The sequence below is a fragment of the Manacus candei genome, unplaced genomic scaffold, assembly GCF_025592945.1.
Source record: "Manacus candei isolate 608988 ecotype Guabito, Panama unplaced genomic scaffold, ASM2559294v1 h1tg000050l, whole genome shotgun sequence".
Classification (NCBI taxonomy): domain Eukaryota; kingdom Metazoa; phylum Chordata; class Aves; order Passeriformes; family Pipridae; genus Manacus; species Manacus candei.
In genome coordinates, this window is record NW_026138098.1 from 11,580,613 (window position 1) to 11,607,875 (window position 27,263).

At 40.2% G+C, this 27,263-nt stretch overlaps 1 protein-coding gene across 4 annotated transcripts in view; it reads left to right on the forward strand.

The window, feature by feature from the left end:
* Positions 1-24,762, forward strand: part of SORCS1 (sortilin related VPS10 domain containing receptor 1) — a 264,539-nt gene extending 239,777 nt beyond the window's left edge. For 3 of the 4 annotated variants that reach the window (XM_051800441.1, XM_051800443.1, XM_051800442.1), the window contains 9 exons: positions 996-1,129; positions 3,043-3,166; positions 4,136-4,248; positions 6,897-7,028; positions 16,536-16,635; positions 21,111-21,216; positions 21,389-21,549; positions 22,971-23,089; positions 24,405-24,762. In XM_051800441.1, coding sequence (XP_051656401.1) covers positions 996-1,129; positions 3,043-3,166; positions 4,136-4,248; positions 6,897-7,028; positions 16,536-16,635; positions 21,111-21,216; positions 21,389-21,549; positions 22,971-23,089; positions 24,405-24,461 — 1,046 coding nt within the window. In that variant the 3' untranslated portion in view covers positions 24,462-24,762. The remainder of the gene's footprint in view (positions 1-995; positions 1,130-3,042; positions 3,167-4,135; positions 4,249-6,896; positions 7,029-16,535; positions 16,636-21,110; positions 21,217-21,388; positions 21,550-22,970; positions 23,090-24,404) is intronic. The other variant, XM_051800444.1, reaches the window with a different exon arrangement.
* The last annotated feature ends 2,501 nt before the right edge of the window (positions 24,763-27,263 follow it).

The window sequence follows — 27,263 nt, forward strand, 5'->3', positions numbered from 1 at the left end:
AGGAACACTGGTCCTTATTCTGACATGGTTTATACAGTCTGATCTGGGAGATTTTTTCTTCTCTCTGCTTATTGTGCTGCATAGGATGCTTGCTCCAGAGTGTGGTGTTCCTCTAGGCTGAAAAGCAAGGTCTAAGTGGTGATTCATACCTGGGTTATAACCTGAAAGATCCTCCCCTGAAATATATAAAATCCTCTAGCAATGGATCTCAACTCCACAGGAGCAATGCAAGGCTGTGACTGTGGTTCTCATCACTGTGGAGCTCACAGATATGGGACATGTAGATGTGGCCTTCATCTGTTTAAGGAACCCATGTCCCAGTATCACTTGGGGTTTCTTTATTTTTCTTTCTCTGTCACTTGGGACAATTGCTTTTTTCTCTTGCTGAACAGTCAGAACACATTTTTAAAAATAATCTATAGAACAAGATTTAACAACAAAGCCCATCTGTCTCCTGAAAATGGGAAATGTGTAACCCTGAGCATAATGTCACTTGTCGAATTAATTATGTTCTGTTTATACTGAAGAAATAAAAGAGTTTATTGATGAAAAGGAGGGAATATAAGGTAACATTAACATCCAGGCACTCAGTGAATAACTGTATTTAGAGGGAGTTTCTGCTGAAGTTCACCAAATCATAGCAGTTTTCATCCGCAGAGATTCTTCATGTCCACTGAAGCTGTTTATCCTGCACATTCTTATGTCTTCCCAGTGAAGGCCATATTCACACAACAGGGCTCTGCCACTATTGTTAAAGTCATAAAAGCTCCTGACTATATGAGGTTTGTGCAGTAGAGAGTCCAGGTTTTTCAGCTCCAGGTACAGGAGTAGCTCCTGTTCTCTGAGGCTCCTGCCTCTCTAGAAATGGTACCAAGCCAAAACATTCTGTCATGTCCCTTGGTGATTTGGAAGACTTTTCTTTCCTAAACCAATGGGTATCCCTCCCAGGTTGACACTTCAGATGGAGGGCTCACCTGCTGCTTCTGTCTCTGCAGGCCCCTTGGAACATGTTCACTTATCTCTGCCCTTTGTCACCACGAAGAACAAGGAGATCAATGCCACAGCAGTACTGTGGCCAAGCCAAGTGGGAACGCTTACTTATGTCTGGTGGTTTGGGAACAACACAGAGGTTTGTATTCCTGATTGACAGAGATCAAAATAATCCTGGAAGAGCCCTCTGACTGAAGTGGGAGGGAGAGAGGGATCTGGGAATGCTTCTATATAGTCATGTATGCAAGAAAATTATAAACCAAAGAGCAAGATATTAATGGTTCTTTGAGGTACCAACACTGAAATGTAAGTAGTGCTTTGTGTTTCTGTAGAGTTTATTGCCATTTCATGCAAGTTGCAAATAGCTTTCTTCCTGCATTACCTCCAAGTGAACATAGTTAACCAAAATCTGGAGGAATTTCTAGTACATTTTTCTTCACCCTCCCTCAGTAATAAGAAGATAAAAAATGTAGGGGTTTTGGCAGGTTTTTTAAGGAAAATAACCTGTCAAACTGATGCTGTTTTTATATTTGGAACTGACTTTACATAGCCCTAGAGTTTAAACCTCATTTCTCTGGTGAGTAACAAGGGAAAAGACTGCCATCAGCTCTGTGCCTCCCCTTAAATATGCTGAACCCAGTCCTGAGCCCCAGCACTCTATGCTAAACCACATGTGCAAAAAATACTTTATTATTATGTGCTACAGGTGGATGAAATGGTTCCCAACACACCTCCCTACCTCTGGGCTCTGCTCAGATATGAGGGTATCATCCATCATATTCTGCTACCTCTGTGCTTCTAGTCCTGGTAAATCTGCACAGACATTGTAGCTGTTACTTCACATCTGTTTGTGGCTGAAGTACCCAGAAACCCTAATTAGTTTCTGAGGGGAGAGATTCACATGGATTTTGCAGAGCCAAGAGGAACCTTCATAACCATACATGATTATCTTCTGTATAATGCACGTTGGAGAGTTTCATCCATACCTTCTACTTTATTTAACTCTTTGTGATTAAAGCAGAAACTGACTTTTGTTGTTGTTTTGTATTAATAATTTTCCTCAGATGATGGAGAATTTGCTGCTTCTCCTTCTGAGCCTTCCCCCCAACTATTTCTCCACAGCTTATTATTCTGAGCTTTGAACACATGCACAGTGTTTGTAGTCTGAATTTATCTGGTCTCAGATTCAAGCTGTTGGATCTTGTTATGCCTTTTTGTGTAGATTAAAGAACTCTCTGTACTATCAGCAATCATCTCCCCCTAGAGGTACTTACAGACTGTGATTGTCACCTCTTAACCTTCTCTCTGATCTCCTAAGCTCGTAAGTGATCAGAGTTGGTCTAATTCTGTTCTCATTGAAGTGAGAATTTTACTACAGACTACAATGGCAACAATTTGACTTAATACTGGCTGCTTTGAAGATCACACCCAGAGATCATTAATAAGTGAAAACAGAAATTAGGGCAGAATCTACTGAAAGAGGACACAACTCATTGATAAACTGGTTGCCTAGCAAAGCAAGCTAAGGGAATCTGTGTCCTCTCAAGCACCAGAATTTACCAAAAGTGGTATCTTCGTGTCCAAGAATAACATGAGACAACAACTGAAAAATCTTTATTTGGCTGGTTCTGTGACAACCTCCTTGAATCACTTTAAACAAGGCACTTAAACTAGATCTGGGAAAGGACTGTAATACCTGAGCAGAGAGTCTTGCAGGCCCTTATATTAGGATCTGGGCCTCTCTGAGGAGTGAGCATGGGATCCAGAACAACCAACATGTTAAGTGGAAAGGAAATACTGGAATCTTAAAACTTAGCTCCTTTGGAAATTACAGGTGCCTTACTCTGAGTTTCAGGAGGACTTCCCTGTCTGGGATTCCTGTGCCCTTTCTAAAAAATTAGCTCACATGTCACAGGACCCCACCTAAGTATAAAGTTTCCACTCTGGAACTAACTCCCCAAAGCATCCCAATAGGCTAGAGATCCAAACTCATTTTTGCTTTTCCTTTTCAGCCAAATTAACTTAATTTTTCCTTTTATGATGTATTTGCAGCCACTGATCACATTGGAAGGGAGCATCACATTCACATTTTCTGTGGAAGGCATGAACACCATCACTGTTCAGGTCTCAGCAGGAAACACCATTCTTCAGGACACAAAGACTGTTGCAGTGTATGGTGAGTTCTTCCCCTTTCATTTCACATAGGATTCTCCATAGTCTACAGCTAGAGAGCCAAGTTAGCTGGCAGCAACAAGAGGTCTTTAAGATTATAAATTCAGTTCCAGTGTTGTCAGTTCGGCATAATATCTCTGAAGGCCACTGACTGACGTTAGACTGACATGATTGCAGAACATTGATCCCTTTCCCAGATAACCTCTGCATCTACTCTGTCACTATCTGATCATCCTACATGATTGTCAAAATGTTAGTTCGTTTTGTGAGCTCGTTTTCCCCCTTCTTGGCCAGTAGAGGCCTCTTAACTCACACAAAAGCTGCTCAGCTTGAAAGGTAAATCAATGCTGTGTGCTGCATTTCTACACAGAAATCCGTACTGATTTGACCTTGTACTTGTGCCTCAGAAGGAGTTAGGGCACACAGATATCACAGAGTGTAGATGGAACCTAAAAAACACTGGGAATCCCCGTTTTAGCTGTTTGTACTAAGCACGTGATCATAGTGATCAATGGGGGCATCTCTGTTAACATCAACAGATATTAAGTACATTTTTCAAGGCTAGTCCTCTCCCCACATTTATCCCTGTCCCCTTCCAGTTAAGAGTGTTTGGGGCATGGCTGTGAGAGTACAATCACAGCTTCCTTCACAGTGCTTGCTGCTCCAGAAGTCAAGATGCAGGTAACATATTTACATTCCCAGGACAGCTCCCCTTGCAGTGCTGTTCATCCACTCAAGTAAGGACTGATCACCTCTTTCATTTCTGTGACACTCAAGTGGTGAATCTCTCAGATTCTCCAAATCTCTCAGTGAGTCTCTTGGGCACACTGCTGGATTCTATGACAGTCTGTGCATCATCTGCAGGTTGATTAAGAAAAACACGACCTGCAGCAGATTTCACTGGGTTCTGACCCCTCATTTAGCAATAAGGCATTTCACAGTCTTTTCGTCAACCATGTCATTATATCTGCAGAGAAATTTCAGTCCCTGAGGTTATCATTCTCTCCGAACCTTGATGACCACAACCCAGATATCCCAGAATGGAGAAGGGACATGAGCAGAGTAGTCAAGAGAGCTCTGGTGGAGGTAAGCTGTGCGCATAACCTGTGTTACAGTGGTTTTAGTTTCTGCTTTGTTTCTTCATTGAGACTGGATCAGCTGTTCTCTCAAGATGTGTTTATGTTCCTACCAACCAGAAAAGGAGAACAGACTAGTGTTTGAGACCAGCATCCTAAATTTTAGATAGTGAAATTATCTCATCCTATGACAACTTGGTGCTCAGTTAGCCTCCAATGTAAGGTAGTGCTATTCTAATGGAATTACAAATATACTGTAGAAGACTTAAAAGACCAAAAAGAAAACTATTTTTACTACATAGAAGAGCTCCACAGTCAAGTGCTTTTTGTCTTTTATATAGCATGAGGCTTACAGGTCAGGATTGGGTGCTGATTTTCCCATCAATGCTATAAAGAAGCTCTGAACTTCCTTCTTTAGTGGGGGAACAAAATAAAAATATTCATAAAAATATTCTAGTGTGGCTGAAGATTTGGATTTCAAACTGAGAAGCTATGTAAAGTTAAAAGAGATGGCTGGAGTTTCTCAGCTCAGTGGAAAAATAGCAAAAGGAACTGTTTGAAACAGGGTTTCTGCTTTTTTCGAAACATAAAGATACTGAGATTTTGAAAGTATATAAGTATTACAGATGTTATTAACAAGCTTATATGTACATTTCTGGTATGATCTGTGCAAAAAGTCTAGAAAAACACTGTGCACCAGAGAGGTGCATGCAAAGTTGTTTGGATTGTTTCTTAGACTTTTTTTCTGAGATTTCCTCAAAAGACAGGAGAAGAAGAGGAAAGGGGAAAAAATAGCATTTTTCTGAGGTTTGCTAGCTTGTTCTTCTGACATATTTATGTTTGTATCAAGTATTCAAGGATCCGTTTATCTTCAGGATGAATTTTCAGAATATAGACAACTCAATAAAACAAAATCAAACCATAAAAAACAGAAGAATTGTAAAATCACAGTAACAAGGCTACATATCCAAAGCAGAGCAGTGAAAACACAGCCTTTTCGTTGTTTGAGTAAAAAGGAAAAAATTGATAGCTAATTATCCCTCTTAATATAGCTAAATGATTCACCTTAAACAAGCCTTTGTGAGAGTTCCTGTAAAAGTTAAACCCCATAGATTTCTATGACAATTAAGTAAACTGTATAAAAATGAGTCGAATAACTAAATAATTCAATAGGAAATTATAACTGTGTTATAGACTTTCTATGAGCTTTTATTAAAGAATTGCATTCTTATTACATAATACCATAGACTTGGATAAAAATTCTGCATATGAAATTATATGTCTGTACTAAAATCTGATCTTCTCTCTAAGTAGGGGTAATTTCATATTATCACAAAATATCGTATTTTGTGTTATGATCATAACTGTTTGCTCATATCATTGATTTTCTGAGTCCTGTCTCCCACTTCTGAAAAAAAGTCATTCCCAGCCTCTGAAAATGAAAACTTTCCATTAACTGGTAATACTTTGTCGTTTTCTTGACATGTTAAAGCAACCTGTTAGGCAAGTGAAAATAATGCAAGCCCTGACTTCACAGAATACTGGAAAAGAATATAAGAGACTTTTATATATTTATAGGTTTGGGGTTTTTTTCTAAATCCAGATTTCAAAACCAAAAAAAAAAAGGGGGGGGGGCAACAAAGCCATGTGCTTTTTCTTGGTGAGGGATGGAGGGGAAGGATTCCCTTTTTATAGCTCCACGGGATTTTCCCTGGACTGTCAGCAGTCACACTTGGGTTATGCACAGAATTAGCTCAGAAAATGGTGATTTGTAATCAGTTTTGCTGACTCCTTGTCCTCCATCCACCATTTCTTTCAATGAGCACCTTCAAGTCTTTGCTCCTGAACCAAGGGAGAAGAATTAAATAGATTTAGGCCCAATTAATGTCTGAGAGGCTTGTGAGTCCTTACTGTAGGGGAACCTCTGTGGTGCATTCAGCTGCTGTGATCTGTCCTCATCTCTGAGGGCACTTTTTATTTTCCCTTTAAAAGTGACCTACTAAATTCAGCACTTGAAAACAGGTTTAAATCAAAACCTTGAGATTTAAGTGCATTTTCTGGATAATTCACAGTACAAAGAGGCAATGGAGGGAGATTCATCAAATTCTGTTTCTCCTTCCTTTGGCTAAAAAAACTTCCTGAGTGACAAGTTAGGTTCCTTTTCTATGTAATAGCTCGACAATCTGTTTGTGTAGTATCCTGTTTGCATCAACTAAAACCCATGACCAGAGATGAACCTGTTAGTGATGCCTATGGGTACTTTTTTCTGAATTTTGTCTAATATGTCAAAATTAGGGAGATTTAAGTCCTAGCTTGAGATTTTCAGCCAAGAAGACAAATAAAAAAAAAGATGGGATATGTTTGGATTTTGGGACCATATGCAATTGTTACTTAAGAGCTCCTTTTAGCTTGTCTATCCTTATTGCTTTAGGACCCTGCATATTTTGCTGGAGAACATGGTAATATATCTTAGATCAGGAAATTATTAATTGCCAACTTTTCACCTGCAGTGGATTTTAACAAAGTTCTCTCCATTGTACCAGATATACCCTACATCATTTGTATAAATACTATGATGCCTTAACAAAGACAGCCTCAGAATTCAGTGCCATCCACATGTTTATCTGCTTATCTGTCCACTCCTTGTCTATACATCAGGTGACAGGTATTTCAAGCAAGCATGTTCTGGTCGCAGTGCTCCCTGGTCTGCCCACATCTGCTGAACTCTTCATTTTACCATATCAAGATGGCACAGGAGAAAAAAAAAGAACAGCAGCAGACCTGGAGCAGGTATTGTGTCCATTACTTGTAGAAGTGCATGTTTATGCATTTTTGAGTGTATATATATAGATAGGTATAGATACAAATGAATGTATGTAGAAATGCATCTGATTCACTAGGGTACATGTTACATCCTCTTTGTTTTGTGGTGGCTTTTTTTGTTGTAGTTTGGTTGGTTGGTTTGGTTTGGTTTTTTGTGGTGTTGGGTTTTTTGGTGGTGGGCTTTTTTCTTCTCCCCAGCACTGGAAACAGGTTTTGGAGCTGTATTTGGGGGTTTAACCTCCCATTTAGATTTCCTAAGTAATGTTAATTTGGCATAAATTTCTATGGTATCATGTCTTCCTGCTTCATGGAAGCAGAAAGAAAACAGGAAGGATTTAGGGGATGATTCTTGCCTGCATGAACTGGAGTAGTTTCATAAAACAAAGTTAATGAGGCTGTCAAGAATCTAGAAAGCACTGGAGACAGAGCTGAGTGGTAAACCTGGGCAATTCAGAACTTTGCTAATTTAAGGCACAGTGATGGGATTGGAGTATCTGCCTGCCTTCTTCATGATGCTGGAAGTGGGGTTGAGCCACTATGGATTGTTTTCTCCTTGCAAGGCTGTAACAGGTTATCACAACTGAAGGACTGTATCTCCCTACAAGCGTAGAAGGTCCTACCCACCAGGTGGACCTGCATGATTATAACTAAAAGATAGAACCTTGTGCTGAGCATAAATCCCAAAATATCATAGAATCATGGAATTGTTAAATTTGGAAAAGACCTTAACATTATTGAGACCAAATGATAACCTAACATTGCCATGTTCACCATTAAACTATGTCCCCAGGTCCCATAGCTCCTTTGCTGTCTCTCAGCTTATTATTTTAGATTCCAGGGGCAAAGGTAACTAGCCCTGAGGGAAGTCCCACTGTACCTCTGCCTCTCCATTGCTCATGTCTTGTCCATGGATCAAGCCTTATTAACTTAGCTATGGGCCTCAAACCACTAAGTCACCCATATTCTTATGCTTCCCCTTGCTCAGCATCCTTAACTGTCATATTTTTTTTTGACAAATGACTTTCCTCTGCAATTTTCACCACCATATAATAAACAAAAAATATGGAGATTTACTACTCTGCAAAGTCTTTCCTCCCTTTTCTCCTTCATCCCCTTTCTCCTTTCCTCCTTCACAAATTGGCAAGGAAGCCGGTCCATAAACTTTAAAATTTACATCTGACCCTGCTCCCCTCCGGCACTCGGCAGCTTACTCTATTTCTCCCTCTCTTTATGCCTCTCTTTTTCCTTCCTGTAAAAATGGAGTCTTTGTGGCTGTGGAGAAGGGAAGCCCTAGCAGTGCTCTCATGACCCTTTTCATGGACAAGAAGAAATGTAATTTTCAGTGCAACTCCATCAACTTCTCTGGCATACTGCAGGGTCCAAATGGTAGCCTTTGGAGGAGAGAGAACCTATTTGCTATTTCCAAATGCAAAGGTGTTTCTTATGAAGAAATATCTTCCCTGATCCTTTCAGGATAGTCAGAATGTTTTTCTTCCTGGTCTGTGGGTACTACATTCCCTTCCTAGTTACTCTAGAAAAAGATGTCATCGTTCTCAGTGAGACAGCTGCCTGAGGGCCACAAAAGTTGTCTCTGCCCTCCACTCTGAAGCATATTCTGATACTGTTTCTGTTTTGTCATCCGTTTTGCCTGTGATCCTTCATTATCCATTTCCCAAAGTGTTTCAAAGCTCATTCAACAGCCTCTGCCTGTGCCTGAAGTCACTGTGATGAGTACTGGGAGCAGATATTTTTGATGACTGCAGCTTAAGTTGCTTCTGAGGTACTTATAATGCATAGCATTATTTTCTGGAAGGAATAGAAATCTGTGTTCATGGGCAAGGAACAAGCTATTCAAAGGCACGTATACAAGTTTGTGTGTTTGCAGGTGCACACCCAAAGGAGTTACAGTCCTGAATTATTTTTTATAATTTAGAAGAGAAACTAAAGTATGCAGGGACAAAATGGAAATAGGTTGCACAAACAGTGCAGTGGAATAAGGGTCCTTAAGGAAACACTTAATCATTTAAGTTCCTTTTTTTTCAGGGTGTTGTATCACATATGGCAGCAGGTCTCCAAACCTGAGACATAGTGAACCTATCCAGAGACACAGTGACAAATAGTTTCTTTCCCTGGAAGGCTTGCAGTCAGAATAGACCAGCTGGAAAAGAGTTACAGAATTAAATGTTTCTATTCTGTAAAGGCTTTGTTTCAGTACCCAAGGGAGGGAAAACCTAACTCATTCTCGATATCAAAAGTTGATGAAAGTGACTGAAATACAACAGAAGGGCGCAAAACCCACCATGGACACTGTAGGCACAGATTTACCAGCAGAATGAAGTGTGCTATAGCCCCCTCTTTCTCCTCCCTTTTTGTTAGAGCATCCTAAAGTCAGCATGTATAGCTGCTGTCATACAACATAGACATGGTGATAACAGCCCTGAATCCACTGTATTCACATACCAGGTATGAGAACAGAGGCCAGGGACACTCTGTGGTCCTAATGCTCTGCTCATCCAACCTGGGCTTGAAAGGGAGAAGCCATGTAAATCATGTGAGTGGTGCATGCTAACTTTTGTTAGCTAAAACAACCAAGGGTAAGGACAGATGATGGAGTGAAACTCCTGAAGTTGCTGCAAGCCATGTCTGTCACAGGGAACCTGTGAACCTGTGAGGATTTTGGGAAACTTGCTCAACTGAGCTGTATTTCATCACCTGAGCTAGACCACTGTTCTGCCAAGGGTAATTGTGAAGGGTATGTGTGGTTTCATGGACTTTCACATTTACCAGTAAATCTGATACATACTAATGACCATGAAGGGGTTACTTTTTTGCTGTTTCCCCTTAAGACTGATTAAGCTCATCCATTTATTTTTTTTGGTTCATATTCATTTGGCTTTGTAAGCATAATTTTAGGTGTCTGTCCAGCCACTCTGTGGTCTCTAGGTACATAATTCCCATTGACTTCAAGGGCAGTTAGATGTCCGCTATCCTTTGAAAATCTCCAGGTCTTAATTTCACATTTGTCAGAGTCAATAATACTCCTCTGTGACATATTTCATGAATCTAAACAGAGTAACCCATAAATTTTTTGGTACAGTTGTAGTGGGACTGTGGAAGTGCATCACACTTGATGAATATACATTTCCATGGAGTTTTCCATTAGGGTGATGCATTTGTGTCTCATGCACTTGTTGAGACTGTGGGTAAATGGTAGATATAATTTTCTCCTTGACTTGGTGTACCACTCTCAAAACTATTTTTCTGTGCATACACAGTACCAATTACTGTCATATACATAGGCTGGCATAGAGCTGTTACACCACCTTCATGGATAGGCTTGGTGAATGTAAGTATTACAGAATTCAGATCTGCCACTTCAAAAGCACCAAATTCTTCCCTTTCATTGAAGGGCAAATCTTTAATTAGTAACACTTCAAGAAATTTTTGAGTAATTTTTAGCACTAATCCAATTAAAAATGAATACTCGGTAGGAAAATATTCTCCTTACAGTCCAGTAGGGGGTAGTTACAATTACTCAGTTTATTTCAGTGTACAGTTTTACTCAATATGAGGATTCTGAAAGGTTATCTTTTTGTTTATACATTTCACAAATTATCTTCTCTCCACGTTGCTTGCTAGTGGAGGCTTTTTGTCAAACACAGCAAATGCATCTTCTGTTAGTCAAATGAGATATAAGTGGAAGATACATGAGAATTCTGAAGTGATGTTTTCATATCAAGTGCAAGTTTCAGTGTTATCCTGAATTTCCCTTTAGTTCTCCATTTGCATGATTTTACCTGGCCTATTCAAATTAACTGTAAAAGCAGAATGCAAAATAGGAGTAGGAGCAACTAGTTAATGGAATCTGAGGCCAATTATCTTTTCTCTGAGAAGAGCTATCAGCAGTGTAGCAAGTGTGATGGAGACTTCGGCAAATAGCAACATCAGCTGGTTAGTACCCAACTGTGCTCAACATGTTGCAGCTGTGGCCAGTATCTGTGTCCAGCCAAAGAGATGGGAAATGACATGGATGACTGAATATCAAATGGACAGTGATGAACTGCAGAGATGAGATACCTCTGGCGAATTTAAAACTATGGAGAGTGGTATTCAGGAAACCTGTGTGCATATACCTCTTAGGATTCTTTCCTTAGAGCAGATTTACTTATACATCTGCTTCTTTTTAGCTGATGGAGCTTCTATCTTTTTTTTTGTCATTTGGGTTTTTCTTTCACCCACCCTCCTAAGCTTCAGTCTTTCAGTACTTTTCTCTGATGTATTTCAGATATGCCCATCACCAAAATATTTTTAGCAACGAGATCATGCCAGTGAACACTTTCAAATCTTACAGAAAATTGCACCAATCAGTCCTGAAAATTAAATTCCAGGAAAAGCTTGATATACAGGGTAAATCATCTAGTGTTTACTAGGAGAAATTTTTTAACATCTGTACCTTAGAATGCAGATCAAGTCTTCCACTGGGTACTTAGGGGAGGTTGGGCCAGTATTAAAAACTAAAGGCAGGTGGGGAGAGAGTAGGATAATATGAACCCAAAGACCTTGTACTGGGGGCTTTTTTCCATAGCCAGCTTTTCTTGATCAGCTGCTTGTGTGCTGTAGAAGAGGCTGTTTATATTTCTTGTCTTAATATCCTTGAGTTAACTCCTGCCATGTAACTATCAGCCCTCTCACTTTGTCATCTTTTGCTCAGTGTACAGAGCAGCCCTTGATTCTCAAGTCTCTTTCTGGTCACCTTTGTTCATCAAAAGTGGATCCTGGTTTTTATGTCTGGGTTCGTGTCTGCTGGTCTATTCTTGTCCCAGAGTAACCACAGGAATGTCCTCTGCCTTGTGCTCTCATGGTATCTCTGGATACTTACAGCAACTTGAATTTAGCATTTCATTAAAAGATATGAAGAAATTCCTGCTGGACCCAGTAAATCAGTGATTATGCTCTTTTCAGTGTTAAGAGAAGCAAGCTTTAGAGGCCTCATGTGATGTAACCAAGGTTATGCAGGGCAAGTGGCACAGTTTAAAGTGATCCACTCTGGCCCTGACTCCTGGTTCACTTTTATAATGCTGGTTCAAGTTGCTTCCTATCAAATCAATGCTCATAATTCTTCCCTTAGTTGTTTATTGATTTTTTCAATGAATTAAATAGAAGTGTAGCACTCATTAGTTGAGATCTTTACACGGTATCTATAAAATTATCTAGATTCTTAGCTAGTGCATACTGGCACAGCTGAATCACATTCAATTAGTCTAAACTAATTTACACCAGAGGTTTGAAAAGTCAATAAGGGTATGAGAAAATGCCCTTCTCAGTGATAATTCTGCTTCTTGGTGTACATGGTTCCTTTACAGTCCTAATTCTGACAAAATGCTAAGAGAAGCCAAATTAATTTTTGTTTTGTTCCATTTTTAAATTGGAATCTCTTTTTTTTCCTTTCACAAATTGTCTGTTATTATTATTCATTATGTGTCCTTTGATGAAAAATGATACATGAAGAATGGTTTCTATTACTGAATTATTTTTGCACATCATGCTTAATTCTGCAAATGAAGCAGATAAAGTCAATGAGGCTCAGTTAAGGACCAAAACTAATTCTGAAAGCTAATTATTTTCACAAGAGAGACTCTTGAAGACTATAAATTAGGAGGTTGCTATTCTAAGAAGTTTTGTCTTCAGCTCAGTTAGTTGCATCTCCAGGAGGGAGAGAGAAACAGAGAGAGGCCTGAGGCCAACCTGTTCCCCAGCTGAAGGTCTGACTGTTCAATTGGAATTGCATTGCTATTTTTTAAACAGGCCAAGGTACTTTGATGTTTCCTTTTCTGCTTTTTAAACCAAAATGCATCCATGGTACTGCTTCAAGTGCAGAAATAAAGGGAGGCACAAAAGTCAAAATGTTCCCTATTGAAACCTTTATATTACCTCAGCAACTGAGATCAGCTTTTGTATGGAAATTTACTTCAAAGATACTCTATTAGTATTGTAAACAAATTATATGAGTCAGAACCACTTCTAGATTAAAGTCTGATAAATGAGGTAGAAATAGACTTGACAGAGTAAGAAAGGCAGAAGAACCTCTTCTCCAAGCTCAAAGCAAACGTCCTGGCTGACCCTGGGGTGCACAGGTCCTCTTGGGACCATGTGAGGGCCACAAACATTGTCAGGTCCAACTTTGGACCTGCTGGGAATTTGGCCCTTTAGGTGTGTGTAAGCTGCTCACTGACCTCAAATACTGACTTTTGTAAGCCATTGTGTATGATTTCTATTTCAGATAATTTTTAGAAGTACAGAAATGCATTTTCACTGTCTGAATCTCTGTTTTGAAGAGAATCTTATTTTCCACATAAGGGAAAACGAAAACATTGTACCAAGCAAGTAAACATTTTAAAAACATGTCTGAATGCATCTGTTCTTCCCTCAGAAGTGTGTGTTAGGCATCTCCAGAGCTGCCTGAGGAAGGCAGATGTCTAATTCTTACTGGTACTTTTGAAGGTCTTAGTCTGTTATTCATTTTTTTCACTTGTTCAGATTCCATAAAGACCGAGGCAAAAAAAAAAAAAAAGGCTGTACACAAAAAGCCACTGGGAGTGCATGTAATTAATTGAGCCAAGGAAATATGCCTTATACTCTGAGCAGCATGAACAGTTGCTGCCAGTTTTGACACTTTGTGTGTAGTCCTGGAACAGTTATGGCTATTTCAATCCTCTGCTGGGACACTGATGGTTTCAGGCAAAAATAATTTTAGTCTGAGATGCATTTGTACAGGATGTCATACAACCAAGTCCTCAATCAAGTAACAATTCAATACAGCAATAATAAAATTCAGTTGTGACTCTTTCTTTCTTTCTTTCTTCCTTTTTCTTACTACTTCACTCTTACTGCCTTTCCCCTTCCTATTATTCCCTTGCAGAGAGGAATACTTGTTGAGTTTTCTCTCACACACACAATTTACCTGCTGAGAGGCAGCCCACAGCACCTCTCAGCTGTCATTTTCCTGCTGTTTTACCCTCTTCACTCTGCACCATGGGCAGGCCAGGGCAAATCTCACTGTTTCTTCAAGTCACTAGTGCCCAACAAAGTCTCTTGTACCTGCTCATGCTGGCTTTCTCCAGATCCTTCTGTTCTTCCATTTCGTGCCCAAATCCTTGACAAAACCATTCTCCAGTACTACTTTGCTAGCTGCAGATTCAGTTATACATCACATTAAACCTCTGTTTGTATAGAAGGCATCATGTATGTTTTTTACCTCTGCTGTTTTCCTGCCATTTTGTGCAGCTGTCACAATGTGTTGAAGAGGAACGACACAAAGTGGTTGGTTCTTTTCTTCAGTTTACTGTCTTCCATTTTCTTTTTCTTTTTTTTTTTTTTTTCCAGAGGCTCAGCTGCCCCAGCAGCAGCAGGATGTCAGAGCACAAAGGAAAATAATTTCTGCAGGGTTATGGAGGAGAACTGTTAAGTTGTGTTTGGGAATGGATATAGCCAGAATTATATTTTTCCTGTTATTTTCTTGAGCCATTAATATACCTGGCTTACAGCTTATTAATCTACAACTGTTGCTCTGGTTTTAGAGATGAAAAACTTTTTGTGTCAATCTTGGTTATTAATATGGTCAAATCCTTAAAGAGATATAATTTACTTCCCAGGCTTTCTCCATGAACTGCACATCTTTTTGTCACTCTCCCTGCTACTCTGAGCTCAACAGATGGCTCTTTGAATGCAGGTGGTATTTTTTCTTGCTATTGGAAAAAATATATTTACTGCTCATTCTGGCACTCATGAAATAGATTGTAACTTTAAAGAAATATATTTAAAAATATAAATAAAATGCCTGTAAGAGTTATTGCCAAATTGATATTGAACCAAAGGCACCCATTCAAGTGATCAGCAGCGAGAAATTAAGTGTATGAGCCAAGAGTATTGAAAGAACCATTAAGAATGTTAAAAAAATAAAAGAAGCAGATAAATCTCGTACTGTAATGAATGATAGCCAAGGAACATCTAATCATATCAGGGTAGCATTTACTGAAATAACTCACCCAGACAAAAATGAAGAACATGAAAAAGATGGTGTAAAAATTATTGGATTTTTTTTTTTCTGACAATTTTTCATTAATCTCCAAGAAAGAATAAGGATTTATTTGAAACAAATTAAATTAAGTGGTGAGCACTAGAATACGGTTCTTCTTGTTCTTGGTCTGGCTATAAAAACACATTCTCAGTAAATGCATATTAAGGGTTATAGGGGAGTGTGTGTTTACATTTTTCCAACCACCTCTCCCTATTAAACTAACATGCAGAACAACGACTATGTTCAATTGGAAAATTGATCACTGCTGTAGGAAAATGTGAAATACATGAGACATCAGGCAAAAGACACACAACAAACATTCAACACCGTGTCTATAGGCTTGCATTCTTTGTTTAATCTACCTAGATGTTTTGCTTTTAATGGCAATATGCCTGGAACTTCCTGGATGTAATTAAGTATGATGTGGAGAAAGTGAGTCTGGGCATATTGTGAAAAAATGACTTAAAAAAATGAATGTTTACCAACAGATGGGGCCAAAGTTTGGCTTCTTCACTGTACAAATACAGATTTATAGGGTCTTACCTCAGCAAATGCTCATCTTTTCTGTTGTGTACTTTAAGGGGGAGTAACCTTCTTCATTTCTGCTAGAGTTCTATTGATGTCATCAAAGTTATGGCAACATAATCTGGTTATCTGAAGGCTCTGGGAAATGTCTCTCCCATGAAAGAGAGTTCTCTCTGTGTGTAACCCATAAGAAGAGATGGACCGTGCATTTTGTTTCAACCACATTCTGTAGTCAGTAAACACTTTTAGATTCAAGCTGGATCTGGTACATATTTACTGATTAGGGAGCAGCTGGCTTGAAACTTAGAGCTGGATGGAATGAAATTTGCTTTTAGAACTTGAAAATTAACTGCAAGCTGTGGTAAGGACCTAACAGATTAATTTTTGTTCAGTTATATCATGTGTTATGTACATACTCTAAGATCATGGAACTGGCCAGTCAATGAGCAAGAAGTTATTTATTATGAGCAAATGAGCATTAACAATTGAAATGTTTATTTTTGCTTGAATAATACATGAGTTCACTGATGTGCTGCTGCTGGCTGGTCCTGCAGACACTTACACATGTGGGTGTAATGTTCCTTTGGGGCTCGTTTGCTGCTGGGCCACTCCTACAGAGATGTGACAGGGCTACTTGTTGCTACCAGTCATTGCTAACTGTACACAAACCACTCTGTACATAGTACTGGCAGAGGTGTCAGCTTTCACAAATTCCTTCTCTGTAAGGTGATAGGAAATTGAGCTCAGAAAATCTGGCACCTCTGCAAAATCTTTAATTTGCACGCAGCTCCGTTTCCTACCCACCTATTGGCGATCTAAATCAGTGGTCAGGAAACAAATGCATTTCTTTTTTTCTCTTTTCTTTCCCCCAGATTTCTGAATCACTGATCCAGAAACTGAACCAAAATCTGGTCCATTTTGAGTTGAAGCCAGGAGTTCAAATCCTTGTCCATGCTGCCCATTTAACAGCGGGTTAGTATCCCTTTTCTGTGTATACATTTTCTGTCACTCTGTAGCACAGCAAGCAATAGATTGATGGTAGGAGTGTTCTATTAACTGAATTTTAAGCATTTCTTATTTTTATATCACAGTAACAGCACAGTGTGTCAGCAAACATTAAAATGCCTATTTTACCTCACCTTTTTATATCACACCAAAAAGATATAGTGACTTTTGCATTTAAAGCTAACCCTTTTGTTTTCTTATGTGAAAGAATTTACTGGCTTTGGCAGAAATGTGGTATAAGAAGCAGTAGAAATGTTTACTTTGTGGCTATCTCTGAAATATTCAACAGGTAAGCAGCACCATGGCATTTTCAGCCTGAGTCACACAGGGCAAAGGTTACCAGCTAACCTTGGGTACGTACAGATATTCTAGAGTCAACAAACATTCAAAGCTACTAAACACAGTTCAGATGTTGTTCATCAGTCTGAAAGACTAGAATCAATATATATATGCACAAAAGAAAGATTAGACCATTTGGACTTTAACTAATCCTCTCTCAAAATAAGTCATCTCCAAAGTCCTAACCTTTAATTATTGTCTTTGTCTATTCTGCATGTTAAAACCTCGTTTCACAGCACAGGCCCTATTGAACTATTACAAGAGATGAGACAAATTGATCCGTACTTGGGATTGTTAGGAATTCATTTTCCCCAGGAGCTGCTGATAATTGTGATCAGTTGGTGTCACCTTCTTTTGCTAACTTGCAAACTAAAAGTTTTAGTTCATTTGTACTAACAAGCTTCTCTCCAAAAATCTTTATGTGTCTGCCCAACCTGGTGTCAGTCCACATGCAGCCTTGTCTATAAAGTAAGGAAAAAGAGACTGTTACCAGAGAAGTAATCCTTGGCCTGAATTTTCAGCGATGACCAGAGATGCATACAATACATACTTTCAGAAGATGCTCAGTGTCTGTCTCTTAAAAGAAATGTATCTGAAAGCATCTTAATGTGAGCTTCAAAAATGGATTTACCTGCAATTGCTCATAATTTTTTCAATTTGTCTCTGGACATTTACTCTGCCAATGCACATGGCTGTTTTCTATTTTGATCAATATTTATTAAAGTCAAGGTCAAATCCTGAATGAACATTTATGTATGACTACTCTGGCCTTGAATATCCCGTAGGTCTTTTTCAAAAAAATATAGCTAAAAAGAATCATATTAGATATTCCTGGAAAGGCTCATCTTTACCCCTTGCTACTGAAGGGACATTCCTGATTTCATCTACAGGAAACAGAGGACACTTAAAATCACTTATCCAGCTCTGCCTTTATAGGAGGTGAATTTGGATCCAAGTTTTCTGCTGTTTGTAGGAGCCTCCTGCAGCTTCTTAGAGAGCAGTTCTGGACATCTCTGCATGAGGGAGTACACAGGGTCCTCAGATGCTCCATGTTCAGAGCTGACTAAAATCTGGGTAGCTCCAGTTCTGAAACCATGTAATTAGTGGAGGTACTGTAGTGCTTTTCTAGGCTACTAAACCTTGTCTGCCACTCTGAATGAACTAAAAGGCAGGGTCTATCACTGTGACTTACTGCCATGCTAAAACCCAGTATGGCCTCCAGGTATGTGCTGTTCTGTTTCTTGCTAGCTCAGGCTGAAGCAGAGGGTGTTTGGCTCAGACACAATCTTTGTGCTCACCAAAAATGCACATTTTTATTTGTATTTACACACACACCAGGAATGAGTACTTTTTGATCATAATATATTCAAACACACATTTATTCTGCAAGGTACGCTTTGTTATGCTTCCCTTCTAAGCCACTGGTGATTGCTGTGACTGACCTCACAGAGTCCTATAAGAACACTACAGGATTTTGTCTCTTGCAGAAATAAGATTCAGTAAGAATGCAAAATGAGCTTAGATGGGCAAACTAGGTATTAAAAAACCCAGACAGCAGCCACTGTGAGGTCTTTGAGGGAATATGACTCCTTAACAAGCTGCAGAGGTCATGACTCTGTTCTCTGTCTAAGTAAAAGGCCCAATTTCATGACATCAAAACTTGGGAATACTTTAAAATTGGATAAAAAGCCATGTGAGATTTACTTCTCTGCTGAAAGCTATTGTTTTTGTTGTCAGGGAATAAGAAGAATTGTCCTTTAAAAATCCAAGCTTCTAAAAAAAAATTAAATAAAATAAAGCAGGGAAACCTGGAACACAAGACAACCCCAGAAGCAGTCCCTATAAAACACAATCCAGGGGATGCACAGGGTGCAGAGGTTCTGCTCTGGTCTGTGGTATCCCTTCTTTCCCAGCCTTTTTACTATGACTTTGTGCTGGACTCTGACAGCTATGGGCTGTAGTTGGCTGAAAACAAAGCTGAGCATGTGTTTTTCAAAGTATTCATGTATGTATATGTATTTCTGCATTAATGTTGCCATGCCTCAGTGCACATGTGTGTTCCTCCCTGTGTATGGCTATGCACAACAGCAATTTCTGCAGCAGAGAAGCTGCAGGGAACAAAAGTTCAGGTATCTAAACTAGCTTGATGTGGATATTCAACACCAGAACATGTAGAAATGAGTCTTTGTGAGTGTGTGTTGTATGTGGGCATGTACACTCCCTGGAGCACAGAAGAATGACAGGCATTGGCCTCAGCACATTTCATACCTCTGTCTTCTTTGTTCAGCCCACACTGGAAGAAGGATCCATTTATGGCAATTATAGACAACAGATTTCATTCGTCATGTTCATTCCTTCTTCTATGAGCTAAAAAAAAAACAATGTCTCCAGCCCAACAGACAACAACCTTAACTCCAAGGCAGAGTAAAATATGCCAGTATTCCTCACAAAACAGTTAAATAGCTGTTTATTACTGGACTCTCAGTGCAGCATTATAGCAAGAACCTTGAGTGATGCTGAATCTGAATTGGTTGGAAAGCCACTTTGTTATCCCACAGAACTGAAGAGACCCACAAAATTACAGATGGAGAGGGGACAGACTGGAGATGTGTAATAATAGTAACAAACGTGGATAGTGCCTTCCTAAATCTTCGTTCGCGAAGCCTAGTCATGAATTTCATCCCAGTGCCTTGCCTTTCTGAGGATAGCCTGCTAGGTGTGGAAAGGAGAAGGTTTTTCACTTCTCTTTGTAAATTTTGGCTTTATCAGTCTGGGTGCGAAACTGAAAAAATGTTCACGTGATGTGCGTGCATTAGTAAGTACTTGCTTGTATGTGTGTATTTCCTTGTATGCATTTTTCCTCTGGTTTAGGATGGGTTTGTTCAGTGCACGTGAAGAGGTGAAAGAGGTAAAGTTGTGTTTGCCAGTGGTTCAAGTCAACTTTCACTGCCTTGCAGAGGAAGGCACTACCTATGCCATGTTCTGTGTGCAATGAAGAACAGTCAGTGAGGACAGTACCTTCTGTGTGTTAGCTCTTTGTAATGGCACAGCTACAGCTGCATGTCTGCAGGATGCTGTATTAGTGTCTGTATGAACAACTGACACTTGCACCTAGGTGTGAAACTTCTTGGATACTTGGCATCTTTCTGTCTCTGTGTGTGTGTATGTATGAGTGTTGGAAACTCTGTTTAATACAATTCGCTTTGTATTTCTGGGAAATCCACACTTCTGCATAGTTTGGATGGCCTTACTTTTCAAAAGGCTATGACCCAATGGTGAGCAAAACTCTGAGAAGTACAGAGAGACTCTTCGTCTGATTAGGATTGGTTTTGGTGTTTTGGGTTTTTTGTTTGTTTGTTTGTTTGTTTTTTTTTTGTTTTGGTTTTTTTTTTTTTTCTTTTTTCTCTTGAATCTGTGCACTGTCTTGCATGGAAGACTTGTGCGAGAGAGGTCAGGGCACCAGGGAAAAGAGAGTAAAATGTGTTCAGATGAGTAGGAAAGGGATAAAGGAAGAAAACGAAAATGTCAGAGACGTGACAAGAGCTTGCCATGGACACTGAGGCAGTGTCTGTGAAGGCTACTGCCTTTCTGGTCGGGAAGTAGCAGGATTGAGCAGAAAACAATACATTAAGTGGACACTGTTCTTTAGTAAAACTGAGGAGCCAGTCACTCCTTATTCACTGTGCATTGGGAGCTACCCAGACTAGCTCTACACAAAATAGAGAGCCAGCTTGACAAGTTAGCTCGTGGGTAACTCGAGGATCAGCCAGAAAATGCCAGATTTGGTACCCAAGTGACCTTATTTGCAACTACCTTAGATAATTGCAGTATGAGAGAGTATGTTTTGGGCATCCTCTCATAGGACAGAGAAGGCCTCTAAGGAGAAAGCTGTGGGACTTCATATCAAGGGGTATGTTTAGCACTACAAGTGATTTGAACCTGTGTTTCTTCCCAGGTGGATTAGGAAGGGAGAGAAGGTCTGGAAACATGTGAACAGATGAGATCTGCTACAAGTGCAATAAGAGGGGAGGATGAACTGTATTTCTGGAGGGAGCAGCTTTCACTTCAGGCTGGGGTGGCTCTAACCTTCTCTTCTCTTGCAGCTCCCCTAGTGGACCTCACTCCCAGTCACAGTGGTTCAGCTATGCTGATGCTCCTCTCTGTCGTTTTTGTGGGACTAGCTGTGTTTGTAATCTACAAGTTCAAAAGGTATGGCCATCCTTGAACCATTTCCTTCTCACCATCGCTGCCTTTCACTGAGGTGTTTGGGCTTTGTTTTGCTGGGTTTCTTTTTTGGAGTGAGTTGTTTCTTGGTTTGTAAAAGCTGATGCTACATCATCTGCCAGATACCACACAATGATGGTTTCTGTTAATGTTTTAGGAAGATTCCTGGCCTTAATATATATGCACAGATGCAGAATGAAAAAGATCAAGAGATGGTCAGTCCAGTCAGTCAGAGGGAAAGCATACCTAATGTCCCTCAAAGTGAGCTGATGAGCCATGAGCAACTAGTAGATGAGAAGTTGGAAGTCCACCCCATAGGTAAATAACTTGCAGCATCCTGCAGCTGGTCAGACTCTGACTTATAATTGGCTAACCTTTTTCTCAGCCTCCCCCCTTCCCGTATTCCTGCACAATCCTCCTCCCATCCTCTTCTGCTGCAACATTAGTTTTGCTACAGGAAACCTTGCTAACTCTTCTCTCTCCCTCACTGCCATGTGATGAAAGGGAGGGGAACAACTTTAGACTTTTTCTCTCTCCTAGTTGCTCTACTTAGATCCCCTCCCCTTCTCAAAAAATCCTGCTGGCAATGTAATTTATTTTGCTGGGGCTGATATAGTTGCGGGGCTAAGCCCCACATCCAGAAGGACTTCAGCCACCCTCACCTGGAACACGGAGGTGAGCAGGTGATTTGGTAAGTCATATCTAAAAGCTAAATATCTATTGATGTTTTGACTGCTGCCAGACCTTGTTGCCAGCAGCGATGCTAGTCTGGCTGATTCACAGATAAATTGAGCAAAACCTGGGATCTCAGCACTGGACACCTGGGTTTGCCCTCAGGCTAATTTCTCCCAAGACCTCTGTGGTTGAGTATTTCCAAAAGCAGGACCTAAAGTGAACAGACTTGGAGAGGGCATTCTAGGATCAGTCACGCATTTGCTCATATGTTTTCTGTTATCCTGACTACAGTAGAAGTATTGGGATGGAGCAGGGAGGTTTCAGACATGTTCTGCTAAAGCCAGTGTTGCTTGGGCATTGCTCAGCTTCACTATCATGATGTGATAGTTCTGCAGGCCCAGCCCAGAGGTACAGTGTAGGACCCCTACGAATAAGGACATGGAGCTATTTTAGAGGAATTAAAGGGAAAAGGTTGCCCAGAGATGTTGTGGAGTCTCCTTCTCTGGAGATATTAAAAACTCTCCTGGCCACGATCCTGTGCAACCTGCTTTGGGTGAGCTTGTTTTAGCACAGGGGTTAGACCAGATGTTTTCCAGAGGTCTATTCCAACCCCAACCATTCTGTGATTCTGTGACTTAGACAGAAGTGAAGCATAGTTGTAACTGAGATCCCTTATTTCCACAATTTCATCAGCTTAAATAAACCTTAGATCTCACCTGAGGATTCCCTAAAATGTATGGGAGTGTTTGCTAAAGTAGGTTTGGAGTCATATCTACTATAGAGAGGAGCAAGGAAAAGGGCAATTAAAGGAGGGAAATTGATATGCTAAGATTGTGGCCTGTGAAACAACCTGGGAGAAAAAAGAAGAGCCTTGATGAAACTGTGTCTAAGCTGGAAGCTCCACTACAGTCAATGCTGATCTCTCCTCATCTGTTCACTAAGGAGATCTTGTAGCTATTAAAAGCTTTTAAGCAGCTATTCATCAGCAGACCTGGACATCCCTGCTTACCAGAACACAGGACAGAGTGAGGGACCAACCTTCCCATATGGTATTCCCTATACAGAGCAACCCCAGGCCACAGTCCAGAACCCAAGGAAAGGAAATGCAACCAAGGTAGTCTGGACAGAGGACTTCCAAAAAGCTTGTGGATCACCAAGAGGTTTCAAGCCAAGACCCGGAGCGGTGGGTCCTAACTTTAACTATTCTTTTTTACATTTGTTTGGTTTGGTTTTGTTTTTTTTTCCCCAGAAACTTCCAAGGCAAAATTAATGCTAAGGGAGAAACACCCAATTTCAAGTCGGGAACTCTCTTTCTACAGGCAGATGGGCTTTGAGCTTCCCCTTTCTGAAAAACTGTGATGGTGATGGTTCATGTCGTTCCAGGAGCAGGGAGAGATATGTTTTCATGGGTCATTCAGACTGAAGCAGCAAGTGTCAGTAACCTGCTAGCTCTGTTCCAGGTTCCTTTGAAACTGCTTTTGCTGGTGTTGGAAGTTTAAACCCTTGAAGCCTCTAGATAAAGAGAAGTCAAAAGCCAACTTTGGGAGTAGGTTTTCAATTGGTCCAGCTGTAGAATTTCTGGCTTTCTACAATAGCCAGAGTTTTATGCGTTTCTCAGCTGTGCTACTGGACACTATTGAACCAGAAATTGGCTTTTTACAACTCTTGTTTTGCACCTGTAATTGCAGTAATGAGCACAAAAGTTAAATATGTGGGATACATAGACTCAATTATGTATCAAAAGGAATCAGTCCACCAAACTTCCTAAAAGCATTTTTCTATCCTGTCAGTAAGATGAATGAGAAAACTGAATCCCAGCTCATTGACAAAATGAAGACGTCTGGACCTAGGTGTGAACAGAATAGAAAGTGCAAAGGCTCTTCACTCTCCTATACAACAACCTCATCTGTTTCTGGAAATCAGCAATTTCTTTTTTAATGAGTTTTCTTTCTTTTGGGAAAACAGAGCAGGACTATAATTGGGTGTTTCTCTTTTGTATGCTTGTTCAGAAACCAGTTTTTTAGAATACCTTTGACTAACATTCAGGGATACTTTCTTGGAGGAACCTGAATTAATGTCCTTGCATCATTTAATTTTTCTCTCCAAACTCTGGTAGCATAAACCGCCCCCCCCCCCCCCATATTTCTATTTTCTGGATGAGAGCAAATGCAAAGCTTAAGGTTATTTATGAAATCTCCAACACCTTATCATTGCAAATGAGTTACACATTTCCTCTGAGGACCTCAACCCCTCCTTCCCTCCACCCCTCTGCTCTGGCCTCTCCCTCTTCTGTTCAACATGGGTGAATCATCTTCATTAGCAAAAGAACAGGACATCACCTTCGGTGTTTTGAATGACAAGAAAACATTTCTGGGAAGAATGTGTCAGTCTGGAGCAGTTGAATCCCAAAGGCCAGCAAGGTGATACCTTCAAGCATCTTCCTTGGCTAAATATGCTTGTTATTTACTGACTCTAATTTTGTTCTTTCTTTGCCACAGGAAGTATTTCCACAGCTGCTGAGTCCCAGAGCACAAAAGAAATCCCTACCTATGTAAATGGTTGAATTGAGGACACCAATATCTGTATCTAAAAAAGGAGGAGAGCTCACTGCATTTGGACTTTTTAATTCTTCAGATGACAAAGGGTTTTTAGCTTTAAGCCTGTGCATGTGGACATTATACTGAGATCATAGTGGAACTGCATTGTACAGGTGTTCAATTTTAGTGGGGGGTGGGGGGAGAGGAACTGGTACCACTATTCACTCCTGCGGCCCTTCCCCTCACCCTTTCACTCTCTTTTTTCTGATCTGTCTCTAATTTGTAGAAAATTCATAATGATATAGGCCAAGAATATGCATGGGGGTCTCTTCTTTAGGGAGAGGGGTGGGCTGGGATGTGGGGGGAGAAGGACTAGGGAAGTGGGAGGGAGTGTTTAGGGTTCTTGGCTTTAGATTTAACTGCTCTTTTAGCACTTTGGGCTGCGGGAGGGTTAGCCACCCCAGCAGACTTTCCTTGGACACACAAAAGAATCACACTGGAGTTTAAAGGCACTGAAAATATTCTTGGTCAGTCTGATTTATGTCTTTGTTTGGACTCTGCCCTTCATTCCTCTAGCTGCAGCTGCTTCCTGTGCCCTACAGCTGTGAGGAGGCTGAGTGTGGATGATCCCACCTGCGAGGCCAAGCTCTTTCTGACACAACCTTCTTAGCCTACTCACACCAAGGCATCCCACTGATAGCACCATGGGAAGATAACTTTGCCTCCTAACCTTGAACAGAACAAGCATGCATTGCAGGCAGGGAGGGAGGTCTGTCCATGCTGCAGTTGCAGGAGGTTATTGCCAGCAAGAACTTACACTGTACTTTGTACCAGCCTTACACCTTCAATTTTGGCTAAGACAAAGCCCTAGCAACACCCTCAGCTCCATGTAGTGCTAATGGCTGAATTTGTCTGAGGAAGTTCCAGGAGATCTCTACATTTTTGGAGTCACCCAAAAACCTGTCAGTTTTTTTGAAAGACACCTTGTCCATAGAATAGGGAGCAGGGAAAGGTCTTTGCACAGTTTCCCGTGGCCATCTTAGTACCCCTAATTGCTGACAAGCTCCTGCCACTGTGGGCAGAAGAGAGAGAATTTGGCCTGAGACTGTTGCCATGCACTTTGAGCCTCAGCACCACAGGACCACTCTTACACAAGATTTGATTTCTTACCAAGAACTTAAGCTTGTGTCTTACACTGCAACTAGAAATGAGGCTGTAGGACGTGTTCAGGTAGACTATGCAAGGGAACAGCAGGAAAGCAGGATTAGCATACCTCGAACAAGTCCTCCAAAGACACTGGGTATCTGGCTGAAGCCTAACCTGTGGTCATTACAACTGTTGATTTCCAACCCAACTCAGGTAAAACTAGCACCAGGATTTTGGTTTGAAGTGTAAATAGATAAAGACTGCAACCAGTGTACACTTGCTTAACTATGTTAGGTGAAGGCAAATAGAGGCCAGTTCATATTTAGTGTGGCACAATTAGGAAGCACCTTGATTCCCAATATGGGTGGGTTTTGTTCAGTAGACATTTCACATGGCAACAGGAGAAAGCAGCATTGTCAGTGTGGCCCAGATTCCCAGGGCAGGGATTTAGTGGTGGTGGGTTTGAATTTCTCTGTCACAAACTGGGCACAAACCTAAATCAACCTGCTTGCTGGTAAATAAAAATGATACCAAGAACATTAGACCCCTAGTAGTTAAAAGATAATCACAGTATAGAGTCCTCTGCCTCTTTCTGTAGTTTCTCTGAAGACAAGTAGAAACACAGCAGTTTGTACGGCTTTGCTATTGTCTTTGCAACTACAGCTTTAAGAAAGATGGGAAAGTTTTGGCTGCAACTGTATAATAGTCCCCACTGAAGTCCAACATTAGCCAACTTATTTTTATAGTAAGCCGATCAAAAAGTTTTCTTATAGTGTTGGAACTATTTCTAATTTTAAAATTACTTTTTTTGATGTACTTTTTCATCTTCTTTTTCCCTTTCGTTAAATACAATGTAGCGTAATGTATAATTGCTATTGTTTATTGCTTTTACAGTCATATTTATTAAACAGATTATGTCTCTAAATGAAGGCCCATGTTTTTGTTGCTCATTTTAGCTCTCTGTTTCTGACTGGGATCACTAACAGTATTAAAACAGTAGGAAGTTGATTACTTCAAAAAGAAAGGAGTGTTCAGTAGAAATAGGAGAGGGTGGTGGTAAGTGTCCTTCTGAAAATATCATCCCTAGAAGCAAGATGCCAATATGAACGTAACTTTCTCAGTCCTTAAAGTGCTTTATAAAATGAGGGTTGGGGATATAAAATATCTCCATTTTATAGATGGGGAAGCTGTGAGATGCTGAGGTGCAATACTGTTTTTCTGGTTCCCAAACAAGCAATGGTAGAGCTCAGAGCAGTTCCCTGCCCTTGGTTATTCTTCTTAATACACAGTCTCTGTTATAGGTTCCTTTAAAATATCTTTTTTTGATATACTTTTGCCAGCACTTATGAAGGAAGGTCTGAATTAATAGCATTACTGATTAATTTACATGTGAATAAAATGGGGCTTAGGAAGTTTCTGTCAACTTGCCATATGGCAGTGGATGCATGTTACTGAGAAAAAAAAAAAGAAAGAAAACAGAACTTCTCTGCTTTACAAGTCAGGATGCAACCACCAGATCATTCTACCTCTTGTAACTAGATCTTGGTTCAGTTCTCCAGCTTTTTTTGTACCTCAGCATAAGAATTTATATTGGCACAGTCAAGTATCTGGGGCTCCAGTATCATCAGCAACCAAGGCTGTGGTGTGATATATTACAGGTCCAGGAATAATGAG